The sequence below is a fragment of the Vulpes vulpes genome, chromosome 3 (assembly GCF_048418805.1).
Source record: "Vulpes vulpes isolate BD-2025 chromosome 3, VulVul3, whole genome shotgun sequence".
Lineage (NCBI taxonomy): Eukaryota > Metazoa > Chordata > Mammalia > Carnivora > Canidae > Vulpes > Vulpes vulpes.
This window is the reverse complement of record NC_132782.1, coordinates 99465228-99480712: the sequence shown is the minus strand read 5'-3', so window position 1 is coordinate 99480712 and position 15485 is coordinate 99465228. Positions and strand designations below refer to the sequence as shown.

The following is a 15485-nucleotide window of genomic DNA, read 5'->3' as shown; positions in this document are numbered from 1 at the left end:
CTTCAGGTTATAAATAAGAAGAACACTTAATGTTAATGGATGCAATAAGAAAACCAAGCTACATTGATGTTCAGTCCCTGCTTCAGAATGCTTCCAGGGGTTGCTTAGCACTCTTGCCAGGTATTGATTCTAACTTAGCTTTAGGTTGGCAACCAGTTCCCTCTCTAGAATGAACTTCCCACCTTTACTCAAGGATTTGGGAACATGTTTGCAACTACAGACTTGTTCCTCCCTCCTCTAAAATAGCTAACATTTATTGAGTTCTTACCAAAACCCAAGTACTGTTCTAATTAGAAATGTTATAACTGCAACAATGGGTAGCATTTATATGGCATTGGTTAAGTGCCCAAAACTGTTCCAAGCATTTCACATATATTAACTCATTCACATGTTTCAATAACCCAAGGAGCAGGTACTATAGTAATACAGATGAATGAGGTCAAATGCTAGGATCTCGCAGAGCTGGGTTTCAAGCCCAGGGAGTCTGGCATCTGAGCTCACACTCCTAACTGCTATGTTTACTGCCTCTAGTGATGAGAGATTGGTAGGATATTCCCACCTTAGGTTTCAAAAGCAATCATATCTACAATAGAAGTGATAGGTACGCAGCTATAGGTACTATTTTTAATAAAGAAAATGATATAATCATAGACTAAATAGTCGAGCTTTGTTAGGCATTGAAAACAGCTTTTCTATAATTCTTGTGGCCTGGATGTTTCTAATTCTAATGTTTCTTTCTCAGCCCAATATTCCCAGAAAAAAAATCTCTATGCTTCTTAGACAGTGGGTGTGCAGAATTTACTTTCCTATAGCTGATTCTTGAACAATGTGGGAATTACCAGCCAGCTTTATACCATTACCCATGACTTCTATTAACATACTTTCTTTAAAAAAAATCACATTTGAAAACATCCACAGTTCTCACAAAGCCATGATTATAATAAGATCACACGTCCCTCATTCTGCTGGTGGTATGATAAATTGTCTTAAGATTTTTTAAATGCTTCAGCTTTTCTTTATTATACAATAAAAATCTATGAAGCCAGCTCTATAAATGGACTTTGATGACAAATTTAGTTTAATTCCAGAAAGCACGTAAGAAGATGACTTTTAGGGGATCCCTGGGTGGCTCAGCGGTTTGGCACCTGCCTTTGGCCCAGGGTGCGATCCTGGAGTCCCGGGATCGAGTCCCGCGTTGGGCTCCCTGCATGGAGCCTGCTACTCCGTCCTCCTGTGTCTCTGCCTCTCTCTTTCTCTCTCTACATCTATCATGAATAAATAAGTAAATAAATCTTAAAAAAAAAGAAAAGAAAAAAAAAATAAGATGACTTTTACCTTGGAATTCAACCTAAGTCATGGGGGCCTGATCTATGAGGTGAAGAGATCCGAGTAGATGGTTTCTTGAATTCTTTTCTGTGGCAATAGTTTATGATGCCATGTGCAATGTGCAGAATCATTGTAGTTCTTCCTTTGTAGACACGCCAGTGACAACCACACCTGTGTGAATACAAAACACGATGAGATGATGGCCATTTACTTCACCAGTGGAACAAGCGGATCTCCTAAAATGACTGGTCACAGCCATAGCAGTTTTGGTTTAGGATTATCTGTAAATGGAAGGTACTTTCACACAGCTCCAGCTTCATGTGTCAAAATTACCAAGGTGATGATGCATTTATTGGTTTTTTAAAATTTGTTCTCCTTAGTTAAATCAGGACTATTCTTTCTTTTCCCAGGTTCTGGCTGGATTTGACACCTTCAGATGTGATGTGGAATACCTCAGACACAGGTTGGGCAAAGTCTGCTTGGAGTAGTGTCTTTTCTCCATGGATCCAGGGAGCATGTGTATTTGCACATTACTTGCCACGTTTTGAGCCAACTTCCATCTTCCAAGTAAGGAGAGCACAAGAGGTCACCATTTAGGAATGCTTTACCCACGTCCCTAACAGGACTGATGAATAAAAGTAACTAGCAGAAATCAGAGTAGACCACATGGCTTAAGATATTTCACATCTGGAAGGTCAATTATCCTGAAAGGATATGCAGAGGAAAGGTGTGACATTTACATTAGAATAAGCAATGTTGAGGTTGTGCTGTGCCTGCCATAAACATGTGGGGACTCATTAAAGTTGTAATAGGACTAAGAGTTTACTTCTACATTGCAGACACTTTCCAAGTTTCCCATCACAGTCTTTTGTTCAGCACCGACTGCATACCGAATGCTCATACAGAGTGATATGACCAGGTAAGAAAGGGTGGTAAACAGTCACTTAGTGGGAGTAGGAGAGAGGAAGAGGAAGCCATAAGATAAAGCATCTTTCTGCCTAAAAACATCGTTCCACGCTAGTAGGTAGGGAATTTAGCAATCTCTTCTCCCCCTTCTCCTTTGTGCTTTTTGTTAAGTCACCATTGGTACATCCAGGGCAGGCACTCCCAAGCGAGGAAAGGAAAGGGAGGGCTCAGCCATGGGTATACCCCTGAGCCCAGTAGTTATGGATAAAAAAGTGTTTAATCTTTTGGATGACAAATGTTACCTGAGCTGAGAAAGTAGAGAAATGACCCCTTTTTGGAGCCCTACCCCAGCAAATAGGAAAAGGGGTGAATGTCTTTTGCTCTATTACTGATTCTATTTAAAAGGGTGCATTGGTAAATATTTTTAAACTGTTAAAATTGTTAAAACTTTTTGAATAGGAAATATTTCATATGACATAAAATTCAATTGGTACATAAGAATGTAGAGTGAGGGCAGCCCCAGTGGCGCAGCGGTTTAGCGCCGCCTGCAGCCCAGGGCATGATCCTGGAGACCTGGGATCAAGTCCCATGTCGGGCTCCCTGAATGGAGCCTGCTTCTCCCTCTGCCTCTGTCTCTGCCTCTCATTCTCTCTCTGTGTTTCTATGAATAAATAAAAATCTTTAAAAAAAAAAAAAAGAATGTAGAGTGAAAGGTCTTTCTCTAAACCCCGTCCTTGGTCTCCATTATCCTCCCTGAAATCTGTGCAAACAAACCAATATGCCAGTGTTCTCACCCTCTCTTTTATAAACATAAATAGAAACATAATATGTTCACAGTCCTGTACTTTCCTCTTATTTGCCTAACAATACATCCTGGAACTGTGTGCTATCCAGTTCTATCCAATATGGTAACCACTTGCCATATATAGTTATTTAAATTTAATTTTAATTAAAAATTCAGTTCCAAAGTTGCACTAGCCATGTTTCAAGTGCTCAATAGCCACATAGGGCTAGATAATACTGCAGTGGATAGTGCAGATAAAGAACACTTTGATTGTGGCAAAAGTTTCTATTGGAAAGCACTGTCTAGGAGCTTACTTATTTTTTTATTTTTATTTTTTAACAGCTCTACAGTATTCCATTGCATAATATTCTACAATTTAACCACACAATTGGTAAATTTTTAATCACTGGTTTAAAATGTTATCATGCAAAACCTTCCCTGAAGATGACATGGCTTTTTTTTTTTTTTTTCAACAGATCACACACTCCCCCCCCCAAAAAAAGTGGGAAAAAATGGATGTCTTGGGAGTCATTTTATGATGTTAGAATGGTTTGTTTATTCTGTATTGGAGAGGGGAGGAAAGGAGGAAGGAACAAAAACGTACCTTATATTGAATTTCATTAGAAATAATTCTAATTTTCATTTCTCTCCATTTTTTCTCCTAAATTTAATTTTTCTATTTTGTGAGAAGCTATAAGTTCAAAAGCTTAAAGCACTGTGTGAGTGCGGGTGAACCAATCAATCCTGAAGTTACTGAACAATGGAGAAAAAGGACAGGTCTGGATATCTACGAAGGATACGGACAGACTGAAACGGTATAGGATCTCATTGAAAAGACAGGGCTGGACTTAGTTGGATGAATAAAACCTGTAAATAAATATAAATAATTGGTAAATAATTTTTAAAATAAGTGTTTATTATATGCTTATGATTGAGGGATAGGAGGTAGATGAGTGGTTAGAATAGTTTAAAAAAGTTGGGGGGACAGCCTGGGGTGGTTCAGTGGTTTAGTGTTGCCTTCGGCTCCGGGCGTGATCCTGGAGACCCACAGGTGTGGATGAGTCCCACATCGGGCTCCCTGTATGAAAGCCCGCTTCTCCCTCTGCCTGTGTCTCTGCCTCTCTCTCTCTCTCTCATGAATAAATAAATAAAATCTTAAAAAAAAAAGTTGGGGGACTCCTAGGTGGCTCAGTGGTTTAGCGTCCGCCTTTGGCTCAGGACGTGATCCCTCAATCTCAGGATCAAGTCCCATGCAGGGAGCCTGCTTCTCCCTCTGCCTCTATCTCTGCCTCTCTCTCATGAATAAATAAATAAAATCAGAAAAAAAAAGTTGGGAGGGAAGCTAGTTGCAAAAAAGTTCTGTAACAGACACAGTTGTTCACGCATTCATTGAGAAAAACCACTATAGAGCTGATCAAAGTGAGAGCATTAAAATATATTTTAAGTGAAAGAATCCTAGATCTATAGAAAGATTCCCCTATAACTCTCTTAGGGCTGCCTCAAAAATGGAAAAGGCTGAGTTCCTTGTTACTTGAAATATTAAGAGTTCACTAGATGACTCCTTGGCAAATATACTCTTAAAAAAGGGTTATTTAAGGAGCTCATAGAAATAAGAATAAGAAGAAATCCTAGGGGAAATGAATAAACTACTAATAAAAGTGTAAGGAAGAGGAGGCATACAATGGAGCAGATAAAGGAAAAGCTGAAAGAAATTTTTCATAGCGTGTCTTTTTATAATGCTTCTATTTTTAAACCATAAGAATGTAGTACCTGGTCAAAAATTAAAATATCAAAAATAAAATTGACAGATGTATTAAATAGAAACAACATAACAAGTATCATGCTAATATAGGTACAAATGTTTTCATAAATATGAATATTTTAGTAATTATCAATTTATTAAGTGTTATAACTTTAAGTATTTGATTAGCATCTATCTTTACACTCCACAAGAGCAGAAAATTTATTTTATTTTGAGCCTTGGTCATCATGAGTTCTCAATAAATATTTGTTGAATGAATGCATTGGTGGATGAATAAATGAATTTTAAGTTTCTTATAACATTACTTGACTCTTTCTCCTTCTGTTTTCTCTCTCTCTCTCTCTCTCTTTTTTTTTTTTTCCTCTTTCTCCTTCTGAACTAGGTGCTGATCTGTGGAAATTTTAAGGGAATGAAAATTAAGCCTGGCTCAATGGGAAAGCCGTCTCCTGCTTTTGATGTTAAGGTTTGTACACCCCTTTCAGGAGAATGTTTAAGGACCCAATCGGTTTACCACTTAACAGCACTCTACCCTCCCCAACACTCCTAGTTTTGGTGATGATTTCATGTTACTTATATGATATCTTAATTTCCATGTAATGGAAGTAGATTAGAGACATTAGTGGTCTCCACTTTTTTTCTTGCAAAGCAGTTTCTTGTGCCAAGCAGTTCTAGGCATTTTATAGATATTAATCCATTTGATTCCCTGAAAGAACCTATGAGAGACATACCAACATAAGAACCATTCTAGAATGGCTGAAGGGGAAGTAGGAGGTACAGGCTCCCAGTTATAGAATGAGTAAGTTACAAAGATAAAAGACACAACATAGGGAATTGAGTCAATGGTCAATGGTTATATAATAGTATTGTATGGTGACAAAAGGTAGCTATATTTGTGGTGAGTGTAGAAAAATATATAAACTTGTTGAATCACTATGTTGTACACCTGAAACTAATGTAACATTGCATTTCAACTGTACATTAATAAAAAATAAAAAAGAACCATTTTATAGATAGGCACAGAGAGGGAAGGAATTCATCAGAGGTCACATAGCTAGTAGCTACTAGTGCTGGGATTCAATCCCAAACAATCTGGTTCCAATATCTGTACTCTTAACCACAGCACTATACTGCCTTTCTGATAAGAGAGGTCAAGACCTTCTAAGGGGTTCAAGTAGGCCAAAGGAAGCTACAGTTTATAGTAGCTGAAGTATCTTTCTCCTTTCCCAGGCCTGCCTGGACATTTCCTGGCTCTCTGTAACCATGGCCATTATTACCACCTTGTCCCTAAGGAGCATCCTATTATCCCATCTACACACTTTGTACAGGGTTAGAATGGTTCTCAGATCAGCAGACCCAAAGCTAGGTATAGCCAAAGGAACTGACACTAATACATAAGAGAAAACCATAGCATAGTATCAAAAACACAAAATGGATGAATTTACAGAATGAGGCACTCAGCACCAAACCTAAATGAGGGTAAGTTATAGATTAAATCAATGTTTCCCAAGCTTTTCTGATCATAAGGATTACATGGACACTTGTTAAAAAATACTTATTATCAGGCCCCTTCTAGGTAGGACCCTGAAATCTGTATTTTAAACAAGGATCCCACTTCTTATGATCAGAGAGGAAGTTTGAAATGGATTGCTGATTCAGTTTATATAATAAACCAGATGTGGGTTCTTTCCCTTGCTTTATGAGAACCTTGTCTAAAGATAGGCTTGCCTAGTGGTTCAGGTCTGGCTTTGAGCTTCATAAACTGAGTGTCTTTGGCTGACTGTCTCTAGAGAGACTCTAGAGAGTCTCAGTTTCCTGATTTGTAAAATAGGGACAAGGGTGACCAACTTGTCCCAGTTTGCCTGGGACTTAACTTGGTTTTAGCATGAAAAGTCATACATCTCAGGGACACTCTCCTGCCTCAGTCCTGGGTAAACCATGATGGCTGGTTGCTCTAATAATAGAACTGATACCATAGATTTTTTGTGAGGATTAAATGAGATAATATCTTTAAAAAGCAGACCAAAGTACTTGGCACATAATAAAGGTCTGAAAGAGAGGCCTTTATCATCATTCATCTCTCCCCTGGTACCTAGGGAGAGTGCTGTAATAATGCTAACCAAATAAGACTGTTGTAAGAACTAAGGAAAACAATGCAAGTGAAGTACTTAGAACTGTAGTATTTCTTACTTGGAATGCAGTCAGTGCTTATGAAATGCTAGCTACTATTAGGTACTTCAGGGAACCAGAAGGACTGGGAAAAGGGTAAGAAAGCTAGGCTTCTGGCATACTCATCAGTGTCTCAACCAGAGAACATTCCCTTTTCCCTGCTTACTAATATTGGGCTCTTGAAATAAGGTTTTATTTGTTCCAAAGTTAAACAAAGTTTGAAAACCCGTAATGAAATATTTACGTGAGAGTAAAAGACAGTCAAGACGTATTGCAAATGATAAAAGCAGATTATAAAAGTGTATTATAAAGTGATCCTATTTTTTTCCTATGTTTATATTGTCTCAAAAGATATCACCAAAAGGGCGATTAATGTTAGATGGTAGAATTAAAGACGATTTTTATTCTTCACAATTTGCTAACTTGCAGTTTATATTTGTACTAAGAATTTAAATAAACACATTTCTCTTGGGAATTTAAAGTACACTTAAAATTTTTTTTGAAGTCTGTAATGTTAAATGGCAAAAATACAAAACAAAGTAAAAATTTAACATGTACCTTTGCATAAAAATTCCCTGAAATAAATTGTTCTCTTTTATCCTAGATTTTAGATGTAAATGGCAATGTTCTACCTCCGGGACAAGAAGGAGATATTGGCATTCAAGTTCTACCTAACCGACCATTTGGCCTTTTTACTCATTATGTAGTAAGAGACTTTTAAAATAACCTCTTACTTCCTATTTATTTTTCAAAAGTGCTTGGTAACTATCCCTTTCTGTCACAAAACACACCTAGGATAGGTGCTTGGACTTTTTTGAGAGATGTCCTAAATAGTGACCCCTCAGATAGGAAATTGAGGAAACACCCAAATGTTTGTTCTCCCAAGGCTCATGAAGGTAAGAAAAGGTAGCCCTAGAAAGACAGCCCTTTTTGTATACACTGCTCCTCTACACTATACAGTAGTACCCAATCATTTTCCTGAAATCTGATTAGTGGTCTCCCTTCTTGAGTGAGAGGGACAGAAAATGGGGCCGTGAGATTAAGAAATGTCTTTCACTAGAGGCCTTCCAAGCTCCCCACTGTTTGCAAACCTATTTTCATCTCTAATCAAAGTATACAAATTATAGCAAAGTTTACATTGATATAATCAAAGGTCCAGGTTCTACTTGTCAGTGAATTTTACATAACAATACTTCCTTTCTCATCTTGCCAAAGTTATAGAACCAATTCTCTGTTTCTATGTAAAAACAAAACACAAAAACAGTTTGTTCTTTGAATTATTAGGTGCTGATGCTTTCTTTTAACTCTGAGTATTCACCTCTCTCTCTTTTCCTGCCAGTGTTAGATATTAGCCACGTTAAAGACTTATTAGCCCACTCCTTGGATCTCTGAACTCCTGCAGTGTTTAGTGATACATCAAAGAAAATTCTTAGGGAGGCACCTGGGTGGCTTGGTTGGATTAGCATCCAACTCTTGGTTTTGGCTGGGGTTGTGATCTCAGGGTCATGGGGTTGAGCCCTACATTGGGCTCTGTGCTCCATGCAGTCTTCTTGAGATTCTTTCCCTCTCCCTCTGCTCCCCCTCCTTCCCCTACTCTCTAATTTTAAAAATCTTTTAAAAAGAAAAGAAAATGCTCAGTATGGCAGCATGACTATCTTTGTAACTGTAGTTTACCTTTCTTAGATTGGGCTAGCTCAATGCTGGAATTTCATCCTTGTTCCACGTGCTGGCTCCTCTTCATTCCAAGGCTTCTTAAAAAAAAAAAAAAACAAAAAAAAAAACACTTTGTTTTCCCTTGAACATTTAAAAATCCAACTCAACAAAAGAATCAGATTCACAGTAATACTAACAAAATGCAATTTGTTTCATAGGATAATCCCACAAAAACCGCTTCAACCCTACGAGGCAATTTCTACATTACTGGGGATCGGGGCTATATGGATGAAGATGGCTATTTCTGGTTTGTTGCAAGATCAGATGATATCATATTATCCTCTGGGTAATTTTTCATCTGCACATGTCAATTGCACATGTTAATTGATCATTGGTGTTCTGGAATGAACCTGCTGCTCACCTTTATAAATTGTTGGCATATGTCTTATTTTCCAGTTACAGAATTGGACCATTTGAGGTAGAAAGTGCCCTCACTGAACATCCTGCAGTTGCAGAGGCAGCTGTTGTCAGCAGCCCAGACCCCATCAGGGGAGAGGTAAGAAAAAAAAGAAAGAAAGGATTCATTTCTACTTTATAATTTGTTGGCAGTCTAACATATACTTTTCAACAGTTCATTGAAACAGAATTACCCAAATGTTTCACTAACTATGCAAGTCAGATGGTCATTAGTAAATATGCTAATCATAAAGAACTGCCAGGAATAAGACTGAAAATATAAATATAAGGAATTTGAATCTTTTCCATAGAGGGATGATATGAATGTCAACAACCCCCAGCTTATAGTAGGATACGATGCTAGAGGTCAGCTAAATAGGATTAAGTTATTACCCAGCTCTGGAAAACAACATGATCCCTAGTATAGCTGAGGAGGATAGGCCGGCATCAAATATCGGGGGTGGCAGGAAGGTCAGAGGTAGGAACTGAGGCAACTAGAAGTAGGCTGGGTAGGAAGACAAGTAGAAGATTCAGAAAATAACCTGTGAATAAGGCAGGGGTCCTTAAACTTTATGCCTTGAACTCATGATCCCGAAATCAAGTCAAGTCACATGTGTTCCTGAAAGCTCAATCCTAGTGGGGATGATCAGATGGTGGTTTGGGTTTAAAGGTTCCATGCTATTCTGCAGGCCCCCTTTGCCAGGCAAGGCCTCCAAAATTCCATATAAAAGAGAACAGGGAAGTGATTCTGTGATTATTGAAGTTTATCTTTTCACTCCAAATTACACCCGTAGGATCACAAAGCTCTTTGGAATCTGAAGGTCATAAGGCACTATTGGACTTAGGCAATGATGGAAATGTTCTATATCTGCACCATCTGATACAATATACATGGCTATAAAGCACTTGGGATGTGGCTGATGTGACTGAGAAAATTTTTATTTCATTTTAATTAATTTAAATAGTAACGTGTGGCTACTGGCTACCATATTAAATAGCCACCATTGTAGTCTCTTCTCATAAAAATGCAAAATTTTGCACAGAATTTCAGAGAAACTTTGAAGCTGACTTAAGGATTTTGGTTAAGAAAAAATTTTGTGGGCAGCCCTAGTGGCTCAGCAGTTTAGCACCGCCTTCAGCCTGGGGTGTGATCCTGGAGACCTGGGATCAAATCCCATGTCAGGACTGCATGGAGCCTGCTTTTCCCTCTGCCTGTGTCTCTGCCTCTCTCTCTCTCTGTGCCTCTCATGAACAAATAAATAAAATCTTGAAAAAAAAAAAAAAGAAAAAAAAATTTGTACTTCTAACACTACTACAACTAATACCTAGTAGTTCTGATGACTTAGTATATTCCAGGTATTGTAAGCCTTACACAGGACCTGTATATGTTAACCTATTTAGTTCTCACCACCTCTTTTTTTGGAGAAGAAAACAGAAACAGAGGTATCCTAACTTCCCCAAGATTACACAACAAAGTGTGATTTGAACCCAGGCCATCTGATATTAGAGTTCATGCTCTTAATCATGTTAGGGTGCTCCTTATTAATTTATTATCTTTTGTAATGGTTTACAAAGATTTTTATAGGGGCACTTGGGTGGCTCAGTCAATTGAGCATCTGATTCTTGATTTTGGCATAGATCATGATCTTAGGGTCATGAGATTGAGCTGTGTACAGCTCCACACTCAGGGTTAAGTATGAGATTCTCTCCCTCTCTCTCTCTTTGCCCTTCTCCCTACTGTTGTGTGGGTTCTCTTTAAAATAAAAAAATCTTGAAAAAAAAAAAAAACTTTTGTAAAGATATAATAGACCCTACCCAAGGTGTAGAAGTCATCAATATGCAAAACAGTAATTATAAACATTAGTTCTTAAAATAATCTGGCTCTGAATGATTCACTTGTATCAAAGTTAAATTTTTTTAATTCATAAAAATGTTAATAAAGCAAAAGAGCAAAAGCAAAAAAATGTTATAAATACAAAAACATTTTCTTAAGTATCAAAAAATGAATAGGATAAAATTATATATAGGTAGCCCAAAAACTCTGGGCAGGGCAGGATTTTCCAAAACTTTTTTAAGATTTTACTTATTTATTCATGAGAGACACAGAAAGAGGCAGAGACATAGGCAGAGGGAGAAGCAGGCTCCCTGCAGGGTGCCGGATGTGGGACTCGATTCCGGAACCTGGGATCATGCCCTGAGCCGAAGACCTCTGAGCCACCCAGCCGTCCCTTTCCAAAACATTTCAAGGAAGAATGAATTTTGGAAACAGGCTTTGTGAGCATAAACTGATGAAGTCTTCCTTGTTTTCTGCCAATTAGAGAGCAAGGGTTACCACTACCTTCTATTCTTTTTCCTCAGGGTTAGGTAAATTTGTCAGAGTAATAGCAAAGTGGCTGTTGGAATCTTCACAGCCTTTTATCAACACAAGTATCTCTGGAATGAAGAGTGGACAGTCTCAATGGACTGTCTGTTCAACAAGAATGTAGCAAATGCGGTATGAATACTCTTTATAAGGGCCACACTGAGCCTAGAAACTAGGCTAGATCAGGCTTAGATGTTACCCAAGAGGCTATGCTTAGTGCACTGTTGAGTTTCTGAAAGGATTTTTTTTTCTAAAAGGAAATTTTCTTGAGGGAGATAAAAGATGAGGCAAGAAGTCAAAGCAAAGACAGCTCAGAAACAGAAAAAGGTCAGAAAGCAGAGTTCAAGATGTAGTTAGATGAGCAAATTCCAGTTCATTAACATCATTAACAAAGCAGGGGTCCCAGAAACTGTCTTGTACTACAGAATAGGAAGTATGGAACTCAACTGCCTGGCTTAAGAGCACAGAGCTAAAATCAAACCCTATGAAAACTTCTGGCCCATCCTATCAAGCGCTTAAGATTCCTGGTTAGAGAAAGTAATCAAGACACACTAAAACATAAAAATACACAACTCATCCTCCTGGTGTTTCAAATATTTTTTAGGTAGTAAAGGCTTTTATTGTTTTGACCCCTGATTATAAGTCATGTGACCAAGAACAACTGAAAAAGGAGATTCAGGAGCATGTAAAAAAAACTACAGCACCTTACAAATATCCCAGAAAGGTAGGTATTCTAATTATGATGACAATCTGCTTACTGTTCTGAAAAATTTCAGCTGTTTATTATTTTTATTTTAATGAACATTCTCCTCAAACACGCTACACCAAATATGCTAAATGAACTAATGACGTGGATAACAATCAGAATCTTTGAGATTAAAATGAAACTCTTGACATAATTTGCTGGGTCATTTGGCTTACTGGATTTCTAATAAATACTAAATATCAAGCAAAATCTCAACAATACCCCTCTCCCTGCGAGGTTGTTACCAAACCCCACCCAGATGGGTGTCCTAATTCTTTCATTTAGAGATAATAAAACTGCTATATTACTGACTTGGTCTAAAGATGAAAACTTCTGGGCTAATTTTTTCCCCTTGATACCAACAGGTAGAATTTATTCAAGAGCTGCCAAAGACTATCAGTGGGAAGATAAAGAGAAATGAACTGAGGAAGAAAGAATGGGAAACAATTTAAATCCATTCTATTATTTATCACAGTATCTATAAAACAAAGACAAACCACAATGTTATGGAGAGGTGATTAAAATGTGATAATATACTTATAAATTGTTGATTTAAAATATCTCATAAAAAAATAAAATATCTTATGATTGGGGCACCTGACTGGCTCAGTCAGTAGAGCATGTGAATCGATCTCAGGGTTGTAAGCTTAAGCCCCACATTCAGTGTAGAGATTAGTTAAAAAGTCAAATCTTTAAAAAAAATAAAATATCTTATGGTTATAACATCAGAGGGTAAATTTTGAAATAAAATATTCAGTAAATTCCTCTGTATTAGTGTCAATGTTCTCATGATTTTGATATGAAAAGAATACCATCAATTGCTGAGAAATTTTTAGACACATAGTATCTGAACCAAATTGCCAACCTATTGGTTTTCAAATTCTAGTTAAATAATATTTCTGATGTTAATATACAAATCAGAACAATTCTTCAAGTTTTGAAATATAACTAAACAACTTATTATTAGAAAAACAAAAATATTGGTTAGAAGATTATCATAATTCTTAAAGTATAAGTATCTACCTGAAAATAGGCTAGCGATTTTTATTAGTCATATTTTTATTGAAATATCTTAAAATATTTCAAATTTATTCCAAGGTCTAAGTATAAAAGAAGGACATCATATACTACCGTTGCTTATATCTAATCTAATAAGTGCAGGGTAAAGACATTTAATTTGTGGTTCTTTGGGGCGGCTGGGTGGCTCAGTTGGTTAAGTGTCTACCTTCAGCTGGAGTCATGGTCTCAGGGTCCTGGGATCAAGTTCTCAAGTCAGACTCCCTGCTCAGTGGGGAGTCTGCTTCTCCTTCTCCCTCTGTCTCCTCCCCCCTGCTCATGCTCTGTCTCTCTCTCTCTCAAATAAATAAAATCTTTAAAAAAATAAATTGTGGTTCTTCAAAACAGTATGATAAATTTGGCAAGTGTTAATATATGACATAATAATAAAACAGTGGAGGATCCCTGGGTGGCTCAATGGTTTAGCGCCTGCCTTTGGCCCAGGGCATGATCCTGGAGCCCCGGGATCGAGTCCCGCGTTGGGCTCCCGGCATGGAGCCTGCTTCTCCCTCCTCCTGTGTCTCTGCCTCTCTCTCTCTTTCTATGTCTATCATAAATAAATAAATAAATCTTAAAAAAAAATAAAACAGTGTACAACTATTATCAGATACTCACAATGTTTGGAAACTCAAGAACAATCAGGATCCATACATAAGCAGAAAACAAATGTTAGATAACTGACAAATGAAATTAGAAGCCTGTGAAATTTTTTTCTCAATTTACAGTTTGTGTGTATTTAATAGCCCCAGTACAATCTACAGACCTCAGATATGCTAAGTTTCCATAACTTGTAGCACTACACACTTGTTTTCTTTTTATTACACAAAAGGTCACATCAAAGTAAAAGAATAGTTTGGATGTAGAGAAAGTTTATCAACTCCTCATTGAAGGTCTGAGTCTCAATGAATTTTTAGTACAAAAATTTACATTTCTGTCACAACTACGGCTTATTTCTGGAGAACTAAGAGTGAGTCCCCCTGGGGAATGAGACAGAACTCTGCTGTTGGCTCTCTCCTTTTGAAGCGCTTGTTCCCATTTGAAATAACCACAACACTTTCTGTTTTCTTGGTATTTCCCAACTGGGCAACAATAGAAGACTTTTCCATGGTTTGGTCCATTATTAGTAACAACAAGTCTCTTAGATCTTCGGCCACACTTGCATAAAGGAGGTGTCATTTTCCCACTCTTCCAAGGCTCTTGTAGATTAACTGTAGAAGCTAAGATAGAAGGGAGGACCTTCCAGGAACAACTTCTCACTGGGGAGCCATCAGATGATGTAGGTTTTTCTTCATGAACAGTGAGGGTCTGTTTTTTTGCTGGTGGGAAAGCCAGGGGACTGGATACATTCCTCTTAATGCTACCTAAAAGAAGGGGGTATTTCTCCAAAACTGAAGGATGAGACACACTGGCATTAACACTGTAGAAGCTACTTGATTTGCGTTCAGGTAATTTAAAGTCAGAAACATCTGAACCTGGATCTTTAGCTTTCACATGATAAATAGTAGTATGTGGACTCTTATATACAACAGACTTAGAGGTCCCAGATTTTTGAGGACCTTCTTCTGTGCCTTCTTTTAAAACCATTAATCTTTCTATAGAATTAAATGAAGTGTCTAAGTTTGGGTCACCAATGGGAGGTATACAATCTATATTTTGCTCAGGCTGAGATGCTGGCAGTAAAGCTATATCCTCCCAATCGGCCAACATAGGTAAACAATCAAGAGCAGAACTCATTTCCGTATCAGGAACATGATTAACAGATGAAATGGTAGTTGAAACAAGTACCAATTCTGAACCAATCGTTGAAGACTTAGATTTGGTATTAAATGCAAGGTGTTTGTTTCTTATGTGCTTCTGCATAGGTATATTCAAGCTGGAAGATGGCAACTGCTTTAGAGAATTAGAGGACTTTGTATTAAAAAGAGATAAGTTGCTTTTGCCATTGTGAAGACCTGTGTTTACGTTGTTCTTTAGTTGGAACTGATCTTGCTGTACCTTTACAGGAGAATTCATACCAACTGGCGTCATTTGAACTTTTCCATGAGAACTTACTGCATTTTTAGGCTCCCTATCATATATGCTCAGACCCTGAATGTTACTGTTGCAGGCTGATGTTTCTTCAACTTGATTCGTTTTCAAATTTCTGGCCAAAATTCTGGAATTCTTCTTAGTGGGAACCTAGGATTCCACAAACAAATCCAATAGCTTTAGAGACTATGCATTCATAATCTCTTTGATACACATATGATTTGACAAAAAAGAAAAATAT

General features: G+C 37.5%; 2 protein-coding genes across 7 annotated transcripts in view; one reads left to right on the top strand and one right to left on the bottom strand.

The window, feature by feature from the left end:
- Positions 1–13545, top strand: part of ACSM3 (acyl-CoA synthetase medium chain family member 3) — a 38118-nt gene extending 24573 nt beyond the window's left edge. The window contains exons 6-15 of the mRNA XM_072753704.1: positions 1477–1620; positions 1737–1893; positions 2166–2245; positions 3708–3831; positions 5161–5241; positions 7549–7650; positions 8816–8943; positions 9054–9153; positions 12020–12143; positions 12530–13545. Of these exons, the coding sequence (XP_072609805.1) occupies positions 1477–1620; positions 1737–1893; positions 2166–2245; positions 3708–3831; positions 5161–5241; positions 7549–7650; positions 8816–8943; positions 9054–9153; positions 12020–12143; positions 12530–12612 (1123 nt within the window). The 3' untranslated portion in view covers positions 12613–13545. The remainder of the gene's footprint in view (positions 1–1476; positions 1621–1736; positions 1894–2165; positions 2246–3707; positions 3832–5160; positions 5242–7548; positions 7651–8815; positions 8944–9053; positions 9154–12019; positions 12144–12529) is intronic.
- The window catches only part of ERI2 (ERI1 exoribonuclease family member 2), a 49593-nt gene that overhangs the window by 28341 nt on the left and 5767 nt on the right, over positions 1–15485 (bottom strand). For 3 of the 6 annotated variants that reach the window (XR_012000610.1, XR_012000611.1, XR_012000612.1), the window contains exons 9-11: positions 15269–15394; positions 8619–8695; positions 1336–1497 (exon numbers count right to left, since the gene is read on the bottom strand). Coding sequence is in view for 3 of the 6 variants with exons in the window: in XM_026003222.2 (XP_025859007.2) it covers positions 14090–15394 (1305 nt within the window). In the remaining 3 variants the exon portion in view is untranslated. Of the gene's footprint in view, positions 1–1335; positions 1498–8618; positions 8696–11997; positions 15395–15485 lie in introns of those variants that run through there. The other 3 variants (XM_026003222.2, XM_072753703.1, XM_026003223.2) reach the window with 1 other exon arrangement.